This window comes from Elephas maximus, chromosome 26 (assembly GCF_024166365.1).
Source record: "Elephas maximus indicus isolate mEleMax1 chromosome 26, mEleMax1 primary haplotype, whole genome shotgun sequence".
Taxonomy (NCBI): Eukaryota; Metazoa; Chordata; class Mammalia; order Proboscidea; family Elephantidae; genus Elephas; species Elephas maximus.
Window position 1 is genome coordinate 41,454,987 of NC_064844.1, and position 24,161 is coordinate 41,479,147.

The 24,161-nt window shown below is 41.3% G+C and overlaps 1 protein-coding gene and 1 pseudogene across 3 annotated transcripts in view; both read right to left on the reverse strand.

The window, feature by feature from the left end:
* The window catches only part of NCK1 (NCK adaptor protein 1), a 123,838-nt gene that overhangs the window by 17,477 nt on the left and 82,200 nt on the right, over positions 1-24,161 (reverse strand). For all 3 annotated transcript variants that reach the window (XM_049870488.1, XM_049870486.1, XM_049870487.1), the window contains exon 2: positions 3,880-4,123. In XM_049870488.1, coding sequence (XP_049726445.1) covers positions 3,880-4,105 — 226 coding nt within the window. In that variant the 5' untranslated portion in view covers positions 4,106-4,123. The remainder of the gene's footprint in view (positions 1-3,879; positions 4,124-24,161) is intronic.
* On the reverse strand, positions 9,787-20,759 carry LOC126067946 (uncharacterized; annotated as a pseudogene).

The following is a 24,161-nucleotide window of genomic DNA, read 5'->3' on the forward strand; positions in this document are numbered from 1 at the left end:
ATAGAGTAGACCAAGGAGGGGCAGCTTGCTCTCGAGAACACTTAGCATGTTTTAAACAAATTAACTGAAGATCTCCAACAGGATAGGTCCATCCTATATCACCTTGTTAATCATGTGGTCTCTAATGAAAATCTGGTGGTCACATGTGAATTTTTTCTATAACTTCTGTTTCCTGTAGACAAACTTTGTGTGTGGTGAATTCAACTACACTGGTTTTAAACGATCCCTTTCCAACTGACAGTGAGTTTATGTGGGCAATCTCGTTTAGATTCCTGTTGAATGCAAAGGCAATGTACTTTGAGAATTTTAAGATTACCTTTAGATACCATAGTAATGATGCTCGTAAATACTGAAAAGGTAATGTTAAATTGTTACACACTATAAAACGAGAGTCAAAAAGAAACCCACTGGTTTAACACTCAGGGTATGGTTGGTAGCTGTAACTCCTAGTTATGGTATAGCTGAATTGGAGAAATCTTTAAGAAATTTATCAATCATTATGGGGCAAATAACAGATGAAGTTGCTAATGAGATAAAAACACAACAGTAATCTGACCTCATTAGCCAAGCTGACCTCATTAGCCAAGGTGACATAAGATAACAAAATAGCCTTGAATTTTTATAAGAGTATAAGGAAGTGTAGTCTGTGCTATAGCAAATACCTCTTGTTGCATTTGGACAAATAACACAGGAGAAGTACAACAGGATATACACAGAATTAAACAGCAAGCTACTTGGTTACATACTGTAACACCCTTACAAACACCAGATTTATTTGGTTGGTTACCATCAGGAATAAGTACGTAGGCTAGATCACTACTGCAAGGGATAGCAGTCTGCATTCTGACAGTATTAGGCATAATAAAATTCATCTTCTACTGTCTTACACACCTAAAAGGGCAAAAGAAGGCCTCGGACTAAAATGTTGATGTATATTGAGTCTGCTGACTTCAGCAACTGCGAATGACACATCACTCTTACTTAAGATCCTGGTGAAGAACCAGCACTGTGAGTTTAAACAGCCTGCCATAGCCGCCATCTCTAAAGGCTTGACTAAGTCCAGGTATTAATATCTCCAGTCTCCAATCAAATAAAAAAAAGAATGACTTAGGAGATAATATTGGAGCCATTATTCCCAGTCCTTGAGCATAAATAATGTGACCCAGCTGGAGCTGGACTCAAAAAGACTCATGAAGATATAACAACTGGGCCCTGAGGTCTAAAGACAATAGCTAAGACAATCTGGGAAAAAAAAGAGTCTCTTTTAGGGAGACAATCACATAAACAGGGCATAAAAGCTACTCTTTTTCTTTTTAGTCAGTTATAAACCAACAAGAAGTCAGTAGCCACAATGAAAGGCCCAGGTCCAATATTTGCCCCTCCATGAAAATATGCCAAACAATTCTGAGTCTGGCTATTGTTCACAATGGACACGGGTCTCGAATGACCAATGTCCAAAAAGAAATGGGAGGAGTGAGACAGAGCCTCCACAGTACTGTATTCTTTACCTGGCTTCCTCCCCTAAGGTGTTGTATTACAAAATTATTTCCTTTGCTGGGCTTCTCTGATCCCTAGCTTTGTATTTGAATCCTGCTTTTACTTGGAGGTTATATGTAAACCCCTTTGTGCTGTGTAGTATGATTAAGAATGTTGTTGAGGTAACTTGTATGAACTCCCTATTTGTAAACCTCTTTAAGTAACTTGCCTACCTGCCCTTGGTGAGCAGTCTTGGTGGCAGCAGCTCCAACTGACTCCATTTACTTGTACAATGAAATAAAGGTGCTTTTCCTGTTCTCCCACCTTGGTCTCTCGTTTATTGGCCAATGTGAGTCATGCCAGCACGAGCCTGGGGTTTCCACCCAGTCACAATCAGACATATTTTCTTGATAAAAGTCACCTTAATTTTCCCCAATACCACTAACCAACATGTTTTGAACAAATATCCAATATTTATAAATCAGAAGTCTTCCTGATTCTAACTCTGATCTCTTCAACTGTTCAAGGAAAACTTTTTTGATTTGTCTTCCATTCAAGAACCATTAAAAATAATGGTCTTATTTAAAAAACCTTAAAATCTAAAGAGGAAAAAAAAAAAAACAGTTACCCTGATACAGTGGTCAAACGTCACGGCGAAAATTTATATTGACAACTCTCTACCATATCACCTTTAGAATACTGGAAAATGTTTTTAGCTTGGAAACCAATATTCTAGTATTTAAATTCTGGCATTCTTACTTTTTGAATTGTATTTTAGCTTTTGCTGTTTAAAATTGGTGAAAACCATTAAATATTTGTCTTCTACTGCTGGCAATTAAAATGACAGTCTAGAATAACAGTCATGTTGAGTAAGAAATAAGAATTAATGTAAAGCAGTTAGTCAATAATATTTCATATCTGTCACATTGTTCCCAAATTATTTTTGCAAGGAGAAGTTTTACTTTCTTTTCTACATATATGTAAAGTACCAGTAAGTTGAAATTCTGTTCCTCCCAATTCCTTCCTGTTAGCTAAAAAGGACTTTAATTAAAAAAAAAGAGGCCAGTCTTCCCGTGTGCATTTCCTTCCTTCCTATCAGCTCAGCCAAACCCATGGGGAAGCAGGCTTCACTGTTTTTGGCCCTAATACAGGGCCTCTAAAAAAAACAATGCTTTCTATGTACTTAGAGAAAGAACCAAACCCACTGCCATCAAGTCGATTCTGCCTCATAGCAACCCTACAGGACAGAGTAGGCCTGCCACATAAGGTTTCCAAGGCTGTAAACTTTACGGAAGGAAACAGACTGCCACATTGTTTTCCCATGAAGTGGTTGGTGGGTTTGAACCACTAACCACCACAGCTCCTCTACAAGAAGAAAGAAGGTAAAAAAAGAGAAACAAAGTGGGAAAGAGATCAGCTCTGCACATGCTGATCTATAGTTATGATCCACGGTTTAAAACTCTTATCAAATAAAAGAACAAAATGATGGTTTGTTTTTAAAAACTGAAATTCAGAATGTAACCTGTTAGATGTTAAAATACAGCAATATGCCATTATAAATAAGCTGCCTTGATGCCAAGGAGGCAATAGTGTATCTCTCTTATGCATCCTTGCCTCAAGTAGAGGCAGAATTTGCCTATAAGTCTCTGTCTTAGTTATCAAATGCCTCAATAACACAAATATCACAAGTGGGTGGCTTTAACCAACAGAAATTTACTTTCTCACAGTTTAGGCCAGAAGTCTGAACTCGGAGCATGCGCTCTAGGGGAAGATTCCCTCTGTCTGCTCTGTGGAAAAAATCTTTGTCCCAGCTTCTGCAACTAGCCATCCTTTGAGTACCTGGGCTTGTAGACTCTTCACATAGTGTTGGTCTTACCCATGTCTACTTCCTTCTTTGCCTAATCTGTTCTTCTACATCTCGGAAGTGAAGGGTTTAAGACACACCCTACACTGATATGGCCTCACTAACATAATTAAGAAAGCCCTATTCCCAAATGGGATTATATCCATAATTATAGGGATTAGGATTTACAACACATCTTTTGGTGGGATGTAACTCAATCCATAACAGCCTCTAAACTCTAATAGGCAGTCATAGTTCTAACAGTCCCTGCTAGAAGGTTAATTAGTTCTGCTAATTAACACCACTCTGGCTTGACCCTTGAACTCAGGCCAGATTTGCCTGCCTAGACTTACAGAAACTGCCATGACCTTCACCGGTTTCTTGGCTTCAACATCCACCATGGGACAAACCTACCTTGCCTTGCTAGAACCCCAATTCCTGATCTTTTCAAACCAATTTTGACCCACTGCTACCAAAATTTTATACAAAGAACTAAGCTCTGGAATCCATTTACAAGAAAGCTGTTTTTGTTTTTTGTTTTTAATACAAAAACAACTTACCTAACGTATCCTTTAGATTTTTTACAATAGATGCTTTCCGAGCACTGTTTTTCCTTTCCACATAGTTAGAAGGCACAAAACCTGTTTTATTCATGGAATTTCGGACTCGCCACCAGGACTTAGAATCATCCAGAAGCCACAATCTTTCATTCTTCTTAATGTCCAGCTCTTGTTCTTGTTGGGCCACATAATCAAATTTGGCTACTACCACCACTTCTTCTGCCATCTTTCAGCAGCTTCAGCACTGTAAACATACAGAAAATATTTTCACTTAAGATTATAGTAGCAGTCTACTTGTTTTTCATGAGACATACCTAAAAATCTTAGGACATTAAATGAATGAAAGCAAAAATACAGAAGAAAAAAATAAGGGAAGGAAAACCTAAACGGAGCCCAGACTTTGGGAAAGCTGAGGAAGATAGAACTTGCAGGCCACAGTACAAGAGAAGAGGAAGCTACATGAAGGAAGAGTTTCAGAAATCTGCATGAGGCTCCTTGAGTCTTTGGCTGAATACTGATTTGTTAATGCATAAAGTCAAATCTTATGGAGCTGGGCTAAGAACAACTTCCAGGGAAAGAATAACTGCTAGAGAACTACAAAGTGAACAATTATAGGAGCTAACAGAAGGCCCCCCAACGTGTCTGTCAGTTTGTCGTCCTGTGGGGGCTTGCGTGTTGCTGTGATGCTGGAAGCTATACCGGCGGTATTCAGATACCAGCAGGGTCACCCGTGGAGGACAGGTTTCAGCTAAGCTTCCAGACTAAGATAGCAGACTAGGAAGAAGGACTCAGCAGTATAATTCTGAAAACTATTAGCCAGTAAAAACCTTATGAATAGCAGCAGAACACTGTCTGATATAGTGCTGGGAGATGAGCCCCCCAGGTTGGAAGGCACTCGAAAGATGACTGGGGAAGAACTGCCTCCTCAAAGTAGAGTTGACCTTAATGACATGGATGGAGTTAAGTTTTCGGGACCTTCATTTGCTGATGTGGCACAACTCAAAATGAGAAGAAACAGCTGCAAACATCCATTAATAATCATAACCTGGAATATACGAAGTACGAATCTTGGAAAACTAGAAATTGTCAAAAATGAAATGGAACGCATAAACATCGATATCCTAGGCATTAGTGAACTAAAATGGACTGGTATTGGCCATTTTGAATCAGACAATCATATAGTCTACTATGTTGGGAATGACAAGTTGAAGAGGAATGGTGTTGCATTCATCGTCAAAAAGAACATTTCAAGATCTATCCTGAAGTACAATGCTGTCAGTGATAGAATAATATCCATATGCCTACAAGGAAGACCAGTTAATACGACTATTATTCAAATATACGCACCAACCACTAGGGCCAAAGATGAAGAAATAGAAGATTTTTATCAGCTGCTGCAGTCTAAAATTGATCGAATATGCAATCAAGATGCATTGATAATTACTGGCGATTTTAATGCGGAAGTTGGAAACAAAGAAGGATCAATAGTTGGAAAATATGGCCTTGGTGACAGAAACAATGCTGGAGATTGAATGATAGAATTTTGTAAGACCAACGACTTCTTCATTGCAAATACCTTCTTTCACCAACATAAACAGTGACTATACACATGGACCTCGCCAGATGGAGCACACAGAAATCAAATTGACTACATCTGTGGAAAGAGAGGATGGAAAAGCTCATTATCATCAGTCAGAACAAGGCTAGGGGGCTGACTGTGGAATAAACCATCATCAATTGCTCATATGCAAGTTCAAGTTGAAACTGAAGAAAATCAGAGCAAGTCCACGAGAGCCAAAATATGACCTTGAGTATATCCCACCTGAATTTAGAGACCATCTGAAGAACAGATTTGATGCATTGAACATTGATGACCGAAAACTGGACAAGTTGTGGAAACACATCAAGGACATCATCCATGAAGAAAGCAAGAGGTCATTGAAAAGAGAGGAAAGAAAGAAAAGACCAAGATGAACGTCAGAGGAGACTCTGAAACTTGCTCTTGAACATCGAGCAGCTAAAGCAAAAGGAAGAATCAACGAAGTAAAAGAACTGAACAGAGGATTTCAAAGGGCAGCTCGAGAAGACAAAGTAAAGTATTATAATGACGTGCAAAGAGCTGGAAATGGAAAACCAAAAGGGAAGAACATGCTCGGCGTTTCTCAAGCTGAAAGAATTGAAGAAAAAATTCAAGCCTCGAGTTGCAAAAGTGAAGGATTCTATGGGGGGAACTATTAAACGATGCAGGAGGCATCAAAAGAAGATGGAAGGAATATACAGAGTCTTTATACCAAAAAGAATTAGTCGATGCTCAACCATTTCAAGAGGTAGCATATGATCAGGAACCGATGGTACTGAAGGAAGAAGTCCAAGCTGCCCTGAAGGCATTGGTGAAAAACAAGGCTCCAGGAATTGATGGAATATCAACTGAGATGTTTCAACAAACAGATGCAGCACTGGAGGTGCTCACTCGTCTATGCCAAGAAATATGGAAGACAGCTTCCTGGCCAACTGACTGGAAGAGATCCATGTTTATGCCTATTCCCAAGAAAGGTGATCCAACCGAATATGGAAATTATAGAACGATATCGTTAATATCACACGCAAGCAAAATTTCACTGAAGATCATTGAAAAACTGCTGCAGCAATATATAAACAGGGAACTGCCAGAAACAGGAATATCATTGCTGATGTCAGATGGATCCTGGCTGAAAGCAGAAAATACCAGAAGGATGTTTACCTGTGTTTTATTGACTATGCAAAGGCATTCGACTGTGTGGATCATAACAAATTATGGATAACATTGTGAAGAATGGGAATTCCAGAACACTTACCTGTGCTCACAAGGAACCTGTCCACAGATCAAGAGGCAGTTGTTCAGACAAAACAAGGGGATACTGATTCATTTAAAGTCAGGAAAGGTGTGCGTCAGGGTTGTATTCTTTCACCATACCTATTTAATCTGTATGCTGAGCAAATAATCCGAGAAGCTGGACTATATGAAGATGAACAGGGCATCACGTTTGGAGGAAGACTCATTAACAACCTGCATTATGCAGATGACACAACCTTGCTTGCTGAAAGTGAAGAGGGCTTGAACACTTACTCATGAAGATCCAAGATCATAGCCTTCAGTATGGACTGTACCTCAACATAGAAAAAAAACAAAAATCCTCACAACTGGACCAATGAGCAACATCATGATTAACATAGAAAAGACTGAAGTTGTCAAGGATTTCATTTTACTTGGATTCACAATCAACACCCATGGTAGCAGCAGTCAAAAAATCAAAAGACCGATTGCATTGGGTAAATCTGCTGCAAAGGACCTCTTTAAAGTGTTGAAGAGCAAAGATGTCACCTTGAAGACTAAGGTGCGCCTGACCCAAGCCATGGTATTTTCGATCGCATCATACACATGTGAAAGCTGGACAATGAATAAGGAAGATTGAAGAAGAACTGATGCCTTTGAATTTTGGTTTTGGCGGAGAATATTGACTATACTATGGATTGCCAGAAGAACGAATAAATCTGTCTTAGAAGAAGTAAAACTAGAATGCTCCTTAGAAGCGGGGATGGCAAGACTGCGTCTTACATACTTTGAACATGTCAGGAAGTATCAGTGTCTGGAGAGGGACATCATGCTTGGGAAAGTACAGGGTCAGGGGAAAAGAGGAAGACCCTCAACAAGGTGGATTGACACAGTGACTGCCACAATGGGCTCAAGCATAACAACAATTGTGAGGATGGCGCAGGACCTGGCAGTGTTTTGTTCTGTTGTGCACTGGGTCGCTATGAGTCGGAGCTGACTCGATGGCATCTAACAACAACAACAGAAGGCCATGAATTGTTTGACTTCTCATCAGCCAGAATAGAGAAGCCACTGTGAACACACAGAGCATTCAGCAGAGACCTCAAAAAAGACATGGCTTAATGGGGCTGAAGAGCCCCACAGAGCCCTAGTACTATAAACAAGTTTAAAAAAATTCTTGAAAGGACCAAACTGACCCACACATAATTTAACTGTCTACTAGAACAAACTCCAACACTCTTTAAAGGGAGACAACAAAATTCAGACACACAACACAAAATTCTCCATGCTCTCTCTCCCCTAAAATAACCAAAACCATTGCCGTCGAGTTGATTCTGACTCATGGTGACTCTATATGCCCAGGCTCCAATAAAAAACTAGTAGATATGCCAATAAGCAGGAAAACATGGCCCAAAAAGGGAGGGTGGGGAGGAGATTAAAACAATTATGTGCTCAATGATATAAGGGAAAGCATGAAGACAGAGACACGGAAGATTCAGAAAAAGAAGCAAATTGAACAAAATGAACAAATATCCCATGCAGAAGAATTCCAAACAATTTATGTAGGAACTCCCCTACAAAAAGATGGCACATAATTCCTTCCCCTTTAAGGGAAGACTGTGCAGTGATATCCTTCAAAGAGTACAATATGGAAAGGGAGGTGGTAACTTTCCAGTGGAAAAATCTGATGAACACTATCTCAGCCAGGTAATCAATGTTAACATTAACAGTGACACATCATGTTGACCGTATATACCCTTAATATGACGTGATGAGAATAACACTATATCTCCATGGTCTTCCTCTACAAAACTTACATAATCCCTCTAATCATTGGAAAAAAAAAAAAAAAATCAGATGAATAAAAACTGAGGTAAAAAAAAAATTTTTTTTTTTTTTTACCTAACCAATATTCCTCAAAACAGTCAAGGTCACTAACAACAAGTAAAATGTGAGAGGCTGTCCTGGCCAAAAGTTGCCTAAGGAGACATGATGACTAAATTTAATATACTTTTCTGGATGGGCTGCTGAACAGAAAAAGGATACTAGATAAAATTAAGGAAATCTGCATAATGTATGAACTTTAGTTAATCAAAACACAAAACCAAAAAACAGACAAACACTAATGAAAAGAATGTTGGTATAGCTATATTAACATCATACAAAATGACTTTAAGACAAAAACCATTACTAGCAAGAAAAAACTTCACTACACAATGATAAAAGGTTCTATTCAATAGTCTAAGCTTATATTACCTAATAGCATAGTTTCAAAATAAACAGATGAATAGAACCACATGGAGAAATTAGCAAATCCGTTGTTACAGATGATAAGTTTTAACATACCTCTGTAATAAGAAGATCAAGGAGGCAAAAAACATTAGTAAGGATACAGAAGAACTGACACCAAAAACGGTAAGTTGAATCTAATAAATATATAAAAACATTACTTCCAACAATTAGAGAATATAAATGGCACGTATACAAAAATCGATCCAATGCTAGGCCATAAAGAAAGTGTTAACCTTGCATGTAATTGGTAACCTAGAACCATATTCTCTGACAACAAAATAGCTTTTAAAAATATATTTTTTATTGTGGTAAAATATATATAACACAAAATTTGCCGTTTTAACTACTTTTAAGTGTACAATTCAGTGGCACTAACTGCATTCACAGTTATAGTACAACCATCACCAATACCATTTACAAACCTTTTTTTAATTAGTATTTATTGTGCTTTTGGTTAAAGCCTACACAGCAAAATAGGTTCACGTTTAACAATTTCTATATATATTGTTCAGTGATACTGGTTACGTTTTTCATAATATATCAGCATTCTCATTATTTCTATCCTGGTTGTTCTGTTTCCATTTATCTACCTTCCCTGACTCTCAAACTTGCTCTTGAACGTAGAGCAGCTAAAGCAAATGGAAGAAATTATGAAGTAAAAGAGCTAAGCAGAAGATTTCAAAGGCCATGAGATAATGTAGAATATTATAATGAGCGAAGATCTGGAGTTAGAAAACCAAAAGGGAAGAACACACTTGACCTTTCTCAAGCTGAAAGAAGTGAAGAAAAAATTTTAGTCTCCAGTTACAATTCTGAAGGATTCTATGGGCAAAATATTGAATGATAGAGGAAGCATCAAAAGAAAATGGAAGGAATTCAGTCACTGTACCAAAGATAAGTGGTCAACATTCAACCTTTTCAGGAGGTAGCATATGATCAAGAACCAACGATACTGTAGGAAGAGGTCCTAGCTGCACTGAAGGCACTGGTGAAAAAACAAAGCTCCAGGAACTGATGGAGTATCAACTGAGACGTTTCAACAAATGCAACGCTGAAGGTGCTCACTTGTCTATGCCAAGAAATCTGGAAGACAGCTACCTGGCCAATTGACTGAAAGAGATTCATATTTATGCCTATTCCCAAGAAAAGTGATCCAACAGAATGTGGAAATTATCGAACATTTATCATTAACTCCCCCACGTGTCTTTGGGCAAATCTGCTGCAGAAGATCTCTTTAAAGTGTTGAAAAGCAAAGACATCACCTTGAAGAATAAGGTGCATCTGACCCAAGCTATGGTATTTTCAATAGCATCACACACATACAAAAGCCAGACAATGAATAAGCAAGACAGAAAAAGAATTGACGTCTTTGAATTATGGTGTTGGCAAAGACTGCCAAAAGAACGAACAAATCTGTCTTAGAAGAAGTACAACCAGAATGCTCCTTAGAAGCAAGGCTGGAGAGACTACGTCTTAAATACTTTGGACATGTTGTCAGGAGAGATCAGTCAGTCCCTAAAGAAGGACATCATGCTTGGTAAACTACAGGATCAACGAAAAAGAGCAAGACCTTCAAAGACACGGATTGACACAGTGGCTGCAACAACGAGCTCGAGTATAAGTGGGCATGGCACGGGACCAAGCGGTGTTTCATTCTGTTGTACACAGGGTAGCTATGAGTCAGAACCAATTCGACAGCACCTTACAACAACATCCTTAATTATCACATGCAAGTAAAACTTTGCTAAAAATTATTCAAAAGCAGTTGCAGCAGTACATCGACAGGGAACTGCTAGTAATTCAAGCCAGATTCAGAAGAGGACGTGCAACAAGGGATATCACTGCTGATGTCACATAGATCTTGGCTGAAAGCAGAGTATCCCATTGACTAGTTTATGGAGTCTTTGGTTTCCTTCTTTCTCCTTTATTCTGGACAAGCAGAGACTAATAGTTGTATCTTAGATGACCATTAACCATTTCCAAAACTTTTTCATCACCCAAACAGAAGCTCTACACTCGTTAATTCCCTCCCCACTGTCTCCTCCCCTCGGCCCCCAGTAACCTCTAATCTACTTTCTGTCTCTATGTATTTACCTATACTATTAGATATTTGATATGAGTAGAATCCTATGTGTCTGGCTTATTTAGATTATTGTTTTAAATGCTCATCCATATTGAAGTAGTATGCATCAGGACTTCATTATTTTTTATGAATGAATAACAATTCATTGTATGTATATGCCACATTTTGTTATTCATTCAACTACTGACAGACACTTAAGTTGCTTCTATCTTTTCGCTACTGGGGATATTGAACATTGGCACACAAGTATGCGTTTAAGTCCCTGCTTTCAATTGTTTGGGAAATACAATTAGGAGTGGAATTGCTGGGGAATATGGTTAATAGTATGTTTAATTTTCTGAGGAGCCACCAGACTGTTTTAACACAGTGGCTAAACCATTTTATACTGCCATGAGCAATGTATAAGTAATTCCTCCACATTCTCACCAGTTCTTGTTTTCTGTTTTGTTTTTTAAATAGCCATCTAGTATGGACTGAACTGTATCCCCCAAAAATATGTGTCAACTTGGCTAGGCCATGGTTCCCAGTACTGTGTGACTGTCCACCATTTTGTAATCTGATGTGGTTTTCCTATGTATTGTAAATCCTACCTCTCTGATGTTGATGAGGCAGGATTAAAGGTAGTTATGTTATAAGGCAAGACTCGATCTGTTAAGATTAGGTTGTATTTTGAGACATAAAAGAGAGAAGTGAGCAGAGAGACAGAGAGAACTCATGCCACCAAGAATGAAGAACCAGGAGGGAAGTGTGGTTTTTGGACCCGGGGTTCCTGCACTGAGAAGTTCTTAGTCCAGGGGAAGATTCATGATAAGCATCTTCCCCTGGAGCCCACAGAGACAGAAAGCCTTCCTCTGGAGCTGGCATCCTGAATTTGGACTTCTAGGCTCTAGGCTGTGAGAGAATAAATTTCTTTGTTAAAGTTGCCCACTTGTGATATTTCTGTTACAGCAGCACTAGATAACTGAGACAGATTTGGTACCGAAGAGAGTAAGGTGCTGTTTTAACAGATACCTAAAGTGTGGAAGCAGTTTTGAAAGTGTGAATGGATGGAGGCTGGACAAGTTTTAAAGTGCCTAAAAGCCTAGATTGCCTTGAAGACGTTATTGGCGGAATTATGGCAGACGATTCTGGTGAGGACTCAGAAGGAAGTGAGGAGAGGACAGTTGTTACACTAGAGATGCCACAGACAGTGAGCGGCAGCAGCAGAACCAGGAGACGAGCACAAGACAGCGATGGAGCTGACCCAAGGAGAGAGTGAGCTGAGTGTCTTTGCGCAGGAGGCTTGCTGGAAGAGTGGGGTGACCCAGGGCACTTATTGATGGAGCAAGGCTTGCTGACACATGGAGCAAGAGAGCTGAGTGCCTTCCTGCTAAAGTTAACTGGTAGAGTGGGGTACCTCTAGGCACTTATCTAGGGATCTAAAGAGCTTTGGAACTCTTAGCCCAGCAGGGCAAATGCAGGCTGCCCAAAAGGCCGAAAGGCCAAAGAACCAGGAAGCAGAAGCTGAAGGGACCAGGAACACAAGAAGCAGAGCTGCCTCAGTCTCAAAGCATGTGGTCATTACCTCTGGGGTCTCAAAGGGTGGAGCCATGACCTCTGGGGCTTCAAAGGGTGAGGCCACAGCCTCCTAGGTTTCAAAGAGTCAGATATTCACCAACTTGGTTCTAGAGTGTGGAGCTGCCTTCCCCAAGTGTCAGTTGGATGGGGCTGGATCCACTGTCCAAAGCTGAGTAGGTGGGGCTGCCATGCCCAATGGGCAGAGGAATGGGGCCTGTCAGGGCTGAGGGTGTAGAGTCACCACTCAGATGGACTAGGAAAATGGGGCCGCCCAAATTCAGGGAAGCAGAGTCACCGTTCCAGTGGACCTAGAAGGCAAAGCTGAAGCCCAGAGCCAAGGTGCCTCCACTCAGGATGCAGAGGGTGTGGCCAATACCTGCAGTCTGGGGGGAAGGGCCATTGTCTGAAGGGTCTCAGAGAACACAGGATTATTTTCAACCCTTGAAGGACAATGTAATGTGTTCTGCTGACTTGTTTGGTGCCTGTTGTTCCTTCTTTCCCTCCAATTTCTCCCATTTTTACGGAAATGTCTAGCTTGTGCCTACCTGTTGCACCATTGTACTTTGGAAGCAGATAACTTGTATTCTAGATTTCACAGATGAAGAGGAATTTTTGGATTTTGGACTTGGAGCTGATTTAAGGCTTTTGTATGATGAGGTGAATGTATTTTACATGTAGAAAGGACATGAATTTGGGGGGGCCAAAAGGTAGAATGTCATGAATTGTGTCCAAACAAAATGTGTGTCAACTTGGCTAAGCCATGATTCCCAGTACTGTTTGATCATCCACCATTTTGTCATCTGATATGATTTTCCTATGTTTGTAAATCCTACCTCTGTGATGCTGATGAGGTAGGATTAGAGGCAGTTATGTTAATGAGGCAGACTCAATCTACAAGATTAGGTTGTATTTTCAGTCAATTTCTTTTGACATATGAAAGAAAAAATGAGCAAACAGATAGGGGGACCTTATGCAACCAAAAATGAAGAATCGGGGGAAGGATGCCCTTTGGACTCAGGGTCTCTACACTGAAAGGCTCCTAGATCAAGGGAAGATTGATGACAAGGACCTTCCTTCAGAGCTGACAGAAAGAGAAAGCCTTCCCCTGGAGCTGGCATTCTGAATTCGAACTTTTAGCCTCCTAGGCTGTGAGAAAATAATTGCTCTTTGCTAAAGCCATCTACCCAGAAAACCCAGTGCCGTCGAGTCGTTGTGGTATTTCTGTTATAGCAAACCAAAAAAAACAAACCCACTGCCGTCCAATCGATTCCGACTCATAGTGACCCTATAGGACAGAGTAGAACGGCCTGATAGAGTTTCCAAAGAGCGCCTGGCAGATTTGAACCGCCAACCTCTTGGTTAGCAGCCATAGCACTTAACCACTACACCATCAGCGTTTCTTCTGTTACAGCAGCACTACATAACTGAGACGCCATCCTAGTGGGTATAAACTGGCATCTGATTATGGTTTTGAATAGCATTTCCCCAATGACTAACGAGGTTAAGCATCTTTTTCATACCACTGTTGGCCATTTGGGTATCTTCTGTAATGTCTATTCAAGTCTATCTTACGATAGGCTCTCTAGGGAAGTAAAACCAGTAAAGCATACAAATACATACATAGAGAGAGATTTACATCAAGGAAACACCTCACGTGATTGTAGAGTCTGGAACGTACCAAGTCCGTGGATCAGGATAGAGATTTCTCCTGATTCACGAAGTCACAGGGGCTGGTGAACCTGCGATCAGCAGGTCAGAGAGCAGGGCTCTTGCTCACAGGCTGTGAAGGTTGATGAATCCCGTGATCGGCAGGCAAGGCCCCAAGGCTTCTCCTGATTCACACAGCTGCAGGGGCTGGTAAACCCAAGATCAGCAGATCGGAGAGTACGACTCTTGCTCACAGGCTGTGAATATCGACGAATCCCAAGATCAACAGGAAAGCTGCTAGCTAGAGTCCCAAGAACCAGAGGTTAGACAAACGAGAGGCAGCTGAGAGATCCAGAACCAGCTAAAAGCCTTGGCAAGGCAAGCAGGAAGGAAGTAGGCAGCAGAGGGCAGAGGGATGAAGGCTGAAGGGGCAATGAGCCGCCACAGGCCCTGCCCCTGCCAGTACCACACAGCAGATTCCATCATGGGGGTGGATCACATATCATATTTCAACAGGGAAAATCATCACAACATTATACAACTGCCAAAACACTGAGAATCATGGCCCAGCCAAGTTGACACACAATCCTAACCATCCCAGTCCACCTCTTGTCAACTTGGCACCCGTAAACATCTCCCCAAACCATACATAATCTCTGAATAAAGGCAATTACAAAGTCATACGTACGCCTAACATGATACAACTAACACACATACAACCAAAAACACACTAACCCTGTTTACATCTTATATTTTCGAAGTGAACAAAAATATCTGATGCACACATACAAAGCAGAAATACTCGTGACAATTACCGTCCTAGTTTCTGCAACTGCTCATGTGGCCATAATTGGTATTTAGAGCTACCTTCTTCCACAACAAATTCCATCTTCCCTTTGCCTTCAGCAAGCACCTCAGTTGGCCATGGTACTCTGCCTGGTGGGGTGACCCAAACCTTCATTCCTGAAGGGTCTGGGCCATTTGTAGTCATGTCAGAATTGGGTTGCTCTAGTTTCCCGTTGACTTTAATCACAGGGCATGGTTGTACTAAGAGATGCCCAAAGGGATCTCCTGCATTCCATACTCTTCTTTACCTCTGTTATGTAATATCAATCTGATTTCCTCTTGGTAATCAGGATTAACCACGCCAGCCAGTATGGTAACTCCCTTCTTTGTCTGTTGCTCCAGAGGCATAAGGCACCCAAAGTGGCCAGGTGGCATTCTTAGCTTCCAGTTCAATGGACTCAATGATGTGTCTCCAGGTGGGAGCATTCCTCCCTTTGGAACTAAGACCTCTAGACCTACAGAGCATGAGGTGGCAGGGACAGGAAGCAAAAATCTTGTGAGTGGGTCACTAGGGATAACAGTGACTGGTGCCACTCCCATTTCTACCTCTTCATTCCTGGAATCATGAATCCTGGCTACAGTAGCAACAGCACCATATACTGGACGCTGGTTTAGAGCATACACAACCTCCTGAAGAACACTGCTCCAATCCTGCAAGGCACTACGACCTAGCTGGCACTGTAGTTGTGTCTTTGAGAGACCACTCCATCATATCAAGCCAGCTGCTTCAGCATGATAGGGAACACGGTAATACCAGTGAATTCCATAAGCATGGGCTCACTGCCACACTTCATTTGCTGTGAAGTGAGTCCCTTGATATGAGGCAATGCTGTGTGAGATACTGTGATGGTGGATAAGACATTCTGTAAGTCCACAGATGCTAGTTTTGGCAGAAGCACTGCATGCAGGGAAGGCAAATCCATATGCAGAGTAAGTATCTACTCCAGTAAGGACAAAACGCTGCCCTTTCCTTGATGGAAGTGGTCCAATGTAATCAACTTGCTACGAGATTGCTAGCTGATCACCTCGAGGGATGGTGCCATATCAGGGACTTTCTCTGCTGCTGGCAGATTGGGCACTCAGCAGTGGCTATAGCCAAGGCGGCCTAGGTGAGTGGAAGTCCATGTTGCTGGGCCCATGCATAACCTCCACCCCTGCCACTGTGGCCACTTTGCTCATGAGCCCATTAAGCAATGATGGGAGTAGCTGGGGAAAGAGGATCACTAGTTTCCACAGAACGCATCCTATCCACTTGATTATTAAAATCTTCCTGTGCTGAGGTCACCCTTTGGTGAGCATTCACGAGACAAATATCTTCACTTCTTTGGCCCATTCAGAGAGGTCTGTTCACATATCTCTTCCCCATAAATCCTTGTCTCCAATTTTCCAATCATGTTTCTTCCAAGTCCCTGACCATCTAGCCAAACCAATGGCCACAGCCCATGAATCTGTATGTAATCGCACATCTGGCCATTTCTCCTTCCAAGCAAAGTGAACAACCAGGTGCGCTGCTCAAAGTTCTGTGCATTGGGAGAATTTCCATTCACCACTGTCCTTCAGGGAGGTCTCAGAAAGGGGCTGTAGTGCTGCTGCTGTCCACTTTTGAGTGGTGCCTGCATATCACGCAGAACCATCTGTAAACCAGGCACGGGTTTTCTCTTCTTCAATCAACTGATCATAAGGAACTCCCCATGAGGCTGCAGGTGCAGACTGGCAGATGGGTGGTAATGTGACAGGAGTGGAGATCATGGGCATTTGGGCCACTTCCTCATGAAACTTACTTGTGCCTTCAAGTCTGGCTCAGGCCCAATCTCATACATACCACTTCCATCTCATGATGGAATGCTGCTGTGCACATCCAACTTTATGACTCTGTGGGTCAGATAACACCCAGTTCACGATGGAAAGCTCAGGCCGCGTGGTGACTTGGTGTCCCATAGTTGAGCATTCAGTTTCTACTTAGGCCCAGTAACAAGCCAAAATCTGTTTCTCAAAAGGAGAGTAGTTATCTGCAGAAAATGGCAGGGCTTTGCTCCAAAATCCTAAGGGACTGCATTGTGATTCACCAGTAGGGGCCTGCCAAAGACTCTAAACAGCATCTCTATCTGCCACAGATACTTCAAGCACCATAGGATCAGCTGGATCGTATGGCCCCAGTGGCAGGGCAGCTTGTACAGCAGCCTGAACCTGTTGTAGAGCCTTCTCTTGTTCTGGGCCCCACTCAAAATTAGCAGCTTTTTTAGTCACTTCATAAACAGGCTGGAGTAGCACACCCAAATGAGGAATATGTTGCCTCTAAAATCCGAAGAGGCTGACTAGGCACTGTGCTTCCTTTTTAGTTGTGGAAGCAGCCAGATGGAATAACTTATCCTTCACTTTAGAAGGAGTGTCTTGACATGCTCCACACCACTGGACCCCTAGGAATTTCACTGAGGTGGAGGGTGCCTGAATTTTTGTGGGATTAATACCCTACTGTCTAGCATGCAAATGTTTTACCAATAAGTCCAGAATCATTGACACTTCTCCCTTACTAGGTCAAATCAGCATAATGTCATCAATTTAATGGACCAGTGTGACATCTTGTGGAACAGAAAGGCAATCAAGGTCCCTGGGGACTAAACTATAACATACAGCGAGAGCTGTTGTAGCCCTGAGGTAAAAAAGTTAAGGTGTACTGCTGGCCTTGCCAGCGAAGGCAAACTGTTTCTGGTGAACCTCTGAAACAGGTATGGAAACAGGCTGTGAAAATCAATGAAACCCAAGATCGGCAAGTAAGCCGCCAGCTCAAGTCCCAAGAACCAGAGGTCAGACGAACAAGAGGCAGAATCCAGAACCAGCCAAAGGCTTGGCAAGGCTGGTACCACTCAGCATATTCCATTATAGGGGTGATCACAACATTATACAACTGCCAAAACACTGAGAATCATGGCCCAGCCAAGTTAACACACAATCATAACTACCACAAGGTCCTCTGCCCATTTTTTAATAGGGTTGTCGTTTTGCTGTTGAAAAAAATCTATATATTCTGGATGTTGTTGTTGTTAGGTGCTGCAGAGTTGGTTCTGACTCATAGCTACCCTATGCACAACAAAATGAAACACTGCCCGGTCCTGTGCCATCATTATAATTGTTGTTATGTTTGAGCTCATTGTTGCAGCCATTGTATCAATCCACATTGTTGAGGGTCTTCCTCTTTTCCACTGACCCTGTACTCTGCCAAGCATGACATCCTTCTCCAGGGACTGTTCCCTCCTGACAACATGTCCAAAGTATGTAAGACACAGTCTCACCATCCTTGCTCCTAAGGAGTATTCTGGTTGTACTTCTTCCAAGACAGATTCGTTCGTTCTTTTGGCAGTCCATAGTATATCCAATATTCTTTGCCAACACCACAATTCAAAGGCATCAATTCTTCCTCGGTCTTCCTTACTCATTGTCCAGCTTTCACATGCATATGATGCAACTGAAAATACCATGGCTTGGGTCAGGCGCACCTTAGTCTTCAGGGTGACATCTTTGCTCTTCAACACTTTAGGGAGGTCCTATTTGTATTTCTTCCTACTGTGTAGGCTGTCACTTCACTTTACTGGTAATATTCTTTGATACACAGAAGTTTTAAATTTGTTGAAGTCCAATGTATCTATTTTTTTGTTTTGATGCTCATCATTTGTTGTCATATCTAAGAATACATTGCCAAATCCAAGGTCATGAATATTCACCCCCATACTTTCTTTTAAGAGTTTTATAGTTTTACCTCTTACATTTAGGTCATTGATCTATTTTGAGGTAGTTTTTGTGTATGATGTAGGGTAAGGGCCAACTTCATTCTTTTGCATGTGGAAATCCAATTGTCCCAGCACCACTTGTTGAAAAGACTATTTTTTCCACACTGAATGAACTTGGCACCCTTGTCAAAAATCAGCTGGCCAAAGATGCAGGGGTTTATTTCAGGACTCTCAATTAATTCTGTTCTATTAGTCTTTGTGTCTATCCTTATGCCAGTACCACACCGTTTTGATTACTGTAGCTTTGTAGTAAGTTTTGAAATCAGGAAATTTAAGTCTTCCAGTTTTGTTTTCTTTTTTTCAAGATTGTTTTGGCTATTCAAGGCCTCTTGCAATTCCACATGAATTTTAGTAGCAGCTTCTCCATTTATGGGGGAAAAAAAAAGGTCTGTTGGAATTTTGGTACACACTGTGTTGAATCTGCATCACTTTGGAAAGTGCTGACATCTTAACAAAAATAAATCTTCCTAGCTAAGGGAAGCAAGAGGAAGTCTCACCACTCTAGTTTCTAAGGAACATTCCATTTTTATTTCTTCAAGGCTGATTTGTTCGTTCTTCTGGCAGTCCACAGTACATTCAATATTCTTCTCCAGCACCACCATTCAAATGCGTCAATTCTTCCTCTGTCTTCCTTTTTCATAGTCCAGGTTTCACATGCATATGAAGCAGTGGAAAATTTAAAGGGAAGACTTTTGCATCAGATTTGCCCAATGTAATATCTTATTTAATTTCTTGACCAGTGCTTCCATGTACATCGATTGTGGATCCAAGCAGAATGAAATCATTGTAAACTTCATATTCTTTTGCAGTTATCATGTTATTTTTATTAGTCTGGTTGTGTGAATTTTTGTTTTCTTCACGTTCAGGCATAATCCATACTGACAGCTGCTGACTTATCAGTAAGTGCTTTAAGTAGTCTTTGTTTTTGGCAAGCAAGGTTGTGTCATTTGCATATTGTGGGCTGTTAACACGTCTTCCTCCAATCTTGATGCCACGTTCTTCTTCATATAGTCCAGCTCCTCAGATCAACTCTACTGTACGCCTTTTCAATTTTGAAGCACGTACTATCCCCTTGTTCTGTTCAAACTGCCTCTTGATCCATGTACAGGTTCCGCATGAACACAACTATGTGTTATGCAATTTCTATTCTTCATAATGTTATCCTTAATTTGTCATAAATGCCTTTTTGTAGTCAGTAAACCACAGGTAAATATCTTCATGGTATTCTCAACTTTCAGCCAAGATCCATCTGACAACAGCAATAATACCACATCCCCTTCTGAATCCAGCTTGAACTTCTGGCAGTTCCCATCAATGTATGCCTGCAGTCATTCTTTAATTTTCTTCAGAAGAATTCTGCTCTCATGTGATATTGTTAAATAATTTCTGCATTCCGTTTGATCATCTTTCTTTGGAATGGGCACCAACATGGATCTCTTCCATTCAGTCGGCTAGGTAGAGGTCTTCCAAATTTTTTCACATACATCAATAAACGCTTCCAGTGTAACTTTGTTTTTCATCAGTGCTTTCAGTTCTGCTTCAACTTCTTTAGTTCCAGGAGTTCTTGATCATATGCTACCTCCTGAAATGGTTGAGCATCAATTATTTTCGGTATAGTATTCTGTGCATTCAACTTCTTTTGATGAGTCCCATGTCATTCAACTTTTTGCTCACAGAATCCTTCAGTAGTGCAACTCAATGTTTAAGTTTTCTCTTCAGTTCTTTTGGCTTGAGAAATGCCCATTGTGTTCTTCCCTTTTGGTTTTCTAACTCCAAGTTTTTGCACATTTCATCATCACACTGCTTCACCTTGTCTTCTCAAGACATCCTTTGGAATCTCCTGTTCAGTTCTTTTCATCGTTTCTTCTGTTCACTTTAGCTGTTTTGTGCTTGAGGGCAAGTTTCAGAGTCTCTTCTGACATCCATTTTGGTCTTTTCCTTCCTCCCTGTCTTTTTAATAATAACCTTTTTTTACTTTCTTCATCTATGATGTCCCACAACTCTTCTGGTCTTTGGGTCATTAGTGTTCAGTGCATCAAATATATTCTTGAAATCGTCTCTAAATTCAGGCAGGATGTACTCAGGGTCATACTTTGGCTCTTGTGGACTTGCTTTTTGTCTAGTTTCAACTTGAACTAGTATATAAGCAATTGATAGCCTGTTCTGCAGTTGGCTCCTGGCTTTGTCTTGACTGATGCTGAGCTTCTCCATCATCTTTCTACAGGTACAATTGATTTGACTCCTGTCTAATGTGTATACTCATCAACTGTGTTGTTGGAAAAAAAAAAAAAAAAGTACAGCAAAACCTGCAAAAGCGGGAACCTCTGTGAGGCAGAAACCTGTCAGAGAAGGAAAACTCAAATATCTTCCACTAATAGGGTTTTAGTCATCTAGTACTGCTATAACAGAAATACCACAAGTGGACAGTTTTAACAAAGAGAACTTTATTTCCTTACACCAGTAGGCGAAAAGTCCAAGTGCAGGGAGTCAGCTCCAGGGGAAGGCTTTCTCTGTCAGCCTTCTAATCAATCTTCCCCCAGACTAGGAGTTTCTCCACGCAGGGACCCCAGGTCCAAATGAAACACTCTGCTCCCAGCACTGATTTCTTGGTGGTGTGAGGTCCCCCACTCTCTGCTCACTTCCTTTTTATCTCTTGTAAGATAAAAGGTGGTGCAGGCCACACCCCACGGAAACTCCCTTGGCACTAGATCAGGGATATGACTTTAGTAAGGCACAACCTAATCCTCTTTAACATAAAATTACAATCACAAAATGGAGGGCAACCACACAATACTAGGAATCATGGCCTAACCAAGAGGACACATATTTTCGGGGGACACAATTCAATCCACGACAAATAGTGAAAGAAAACTGGCAAGACTCACCCTGACAAAGGTGGAAAACCTGCAAGACCTGGAAAAGCAGGGCAGTCCCACTGAATACTGATTCTCACAAATTTCACTGTATTTCCAAAAAAGTACTCTCATGTGATCTCCAATGTCACTTCCCTCACCAAGGCTGTATTTTCCAACTACTGATAATTCTTCTTTGTTTCCAACTTTAGCATTCCAGTTACCAGTAATTATCAATGCATCTTGATTGCACAATTAATTTCAGACTGCAGCAAGTTATAAAAAATCTTCTGTTTCTTCATCACATTCATGTTGGTGCATAAATCTGAATAACCGTCGTATTAACTGGTCTTTGTAGGTGTATGGTTATTAACCTATCACTAGCGACAGTGTTGTAATTCTGCTGGCACACACAGTGGAATGTTGGCTTTATTTAAACAGCCCATTGTTCCTTGCTTCCTTTTAGCCAAACGGACTCAATTTAATTTATATAAATTAAAGAAGAAGCGATTCCACTATACTTTGATTCTGCCCAGAACCTTGGTTGTAAAGGTTGTCAATTACTATGTTTCCAACTATATTCATGGTACCTGCACTTGAATGTTCCCAGGCCCTACTCCTCCCTTCAGTAACTAGATTCCTGTCCTATCGTCTCTGAGTCCTTGTATCTGGCAATTGAACCCTAAAAGCCTCCCAAACCAGCGAACCATTCCTACCTGACATCAAGTGTTGATTCCCTTTACAGCACCTGAGCTATTTCGATCCCCACTGACTGCCTGTCCTTGATTATACCAACATCATGGACCTTGAACTTGACATCAATCCCAGTCTACAGAATTCACATCCTGCTTGCCTTTTCCTCCTGGGCTTATTTCCTGATCGCAGATTTGTTTTTCAAATACAGCTCCACTCCCATTCCCAAACTGAACCTAAACACATTCATTGATCATACTCCTACTGGCCTTTCCTAATCTGGTTATCACAAGAATCGTACCCAAATCAAAGTTAAACAGCTCAATCACTTCAATGTGTCACTAAGGACAACATGGAATTTACTGTTCTAGAGATCTTTATAAATTACACCCATTCTTCACTTATTGACATGGTTAGGTTCCAAAGACCAGGTCATTATAAGAAAATGGGCATTATCCAAAAATGGAGGATGATCACAACAGATTACAAAATGGAGGATGACTATATCATTACATAACTGCCAAATTACATCACACATAACTGCCAAACCACTGAGAATCATGGCCCAGCCAAGTTGACACATAAACCTTAACCATCACAGCCAGCATTACTCTCGCGTCAGCATTCATCACTGTTGGATGTACGTTGTTAATGTGCAAAATAGTTGGATATCTTACTACCGTTGTAAATCGAAATGTTGGATGACAAGTGTGATGGTTAAGGTTGTGTATCAACTTGGCTGGATCATGAGTCTCAGTGGTTTGGCAGTTATATACTGATGTAGTTTGGCAGTTATGAAATGATAAAATTTGGCAGTTATGTAATGCCGTAGGCATCCTACATTTTGTGATCTGATGTAGTTATTTCTCCATTTTGTAATCTGATGTGAGCAGTCAATCAATTGAAAAGGAAGTTTCCTTGGGGGTATGGCCTGCACCCAATATATATGGATTTCTGACAAAGCTCACTCGCTTGCTCTGGATCCTGCATCCAGCTCATCATCATCTGACCTCCGGTTCTTGGGACATAAGCCAGCAGCCTGCCGTATTGCCTGCCAATCTTGGGTTTGTCAGCCTCTGCAGCTATGTGAGTCAAGTGAAGCCTACAGCCTGATGCCTCAAAAATGGACTTGGGCAATTGGCAAAATAATTCTATTATGAAAACACTCTGCATCCCACTTTGAAATGTGGCGTCTGGGGTCTTAAATGCTAACAAGCGGCCACCTAAGATGCATCAATTGGTCTCAACCCACCTGGAGCAAAGGAGAATGAAGAACACCAAGGTCACACGACAACTAAGAGCCCAAGAGACAGAAAGGGCCACATGAACCAGAGACCTACATCATCCTGAGACCAGAAGAACTAGTTGGCGCCCAGCCACAATCGATGACTGACCTGACAGGGAGCACAACAGAGAACCCCTGAGGGAGCAGGAGATCAGTAGGATGCAGACCCCAAACTCTCATAAAAAGACCATACTTAATGGTCTGACTGAGACTAGAGGAATCCCGGCGGGCATGGTCCCCAAACTTTCTGTTGGCACAGGACGGGAACCATCCCCGAAGACAACTCATCAGACATGAAAGGGACTGGACAGTGGGTGGGAGAGAGATGCTGATGAAGAGTAAGCTAATAATATCAGGTGGACACTTGAGACTGTGTTGGCATCTCCTGCCTGGAAGGGGATGGGAGGACAGAGAGTGGGAAGCTGGCAAA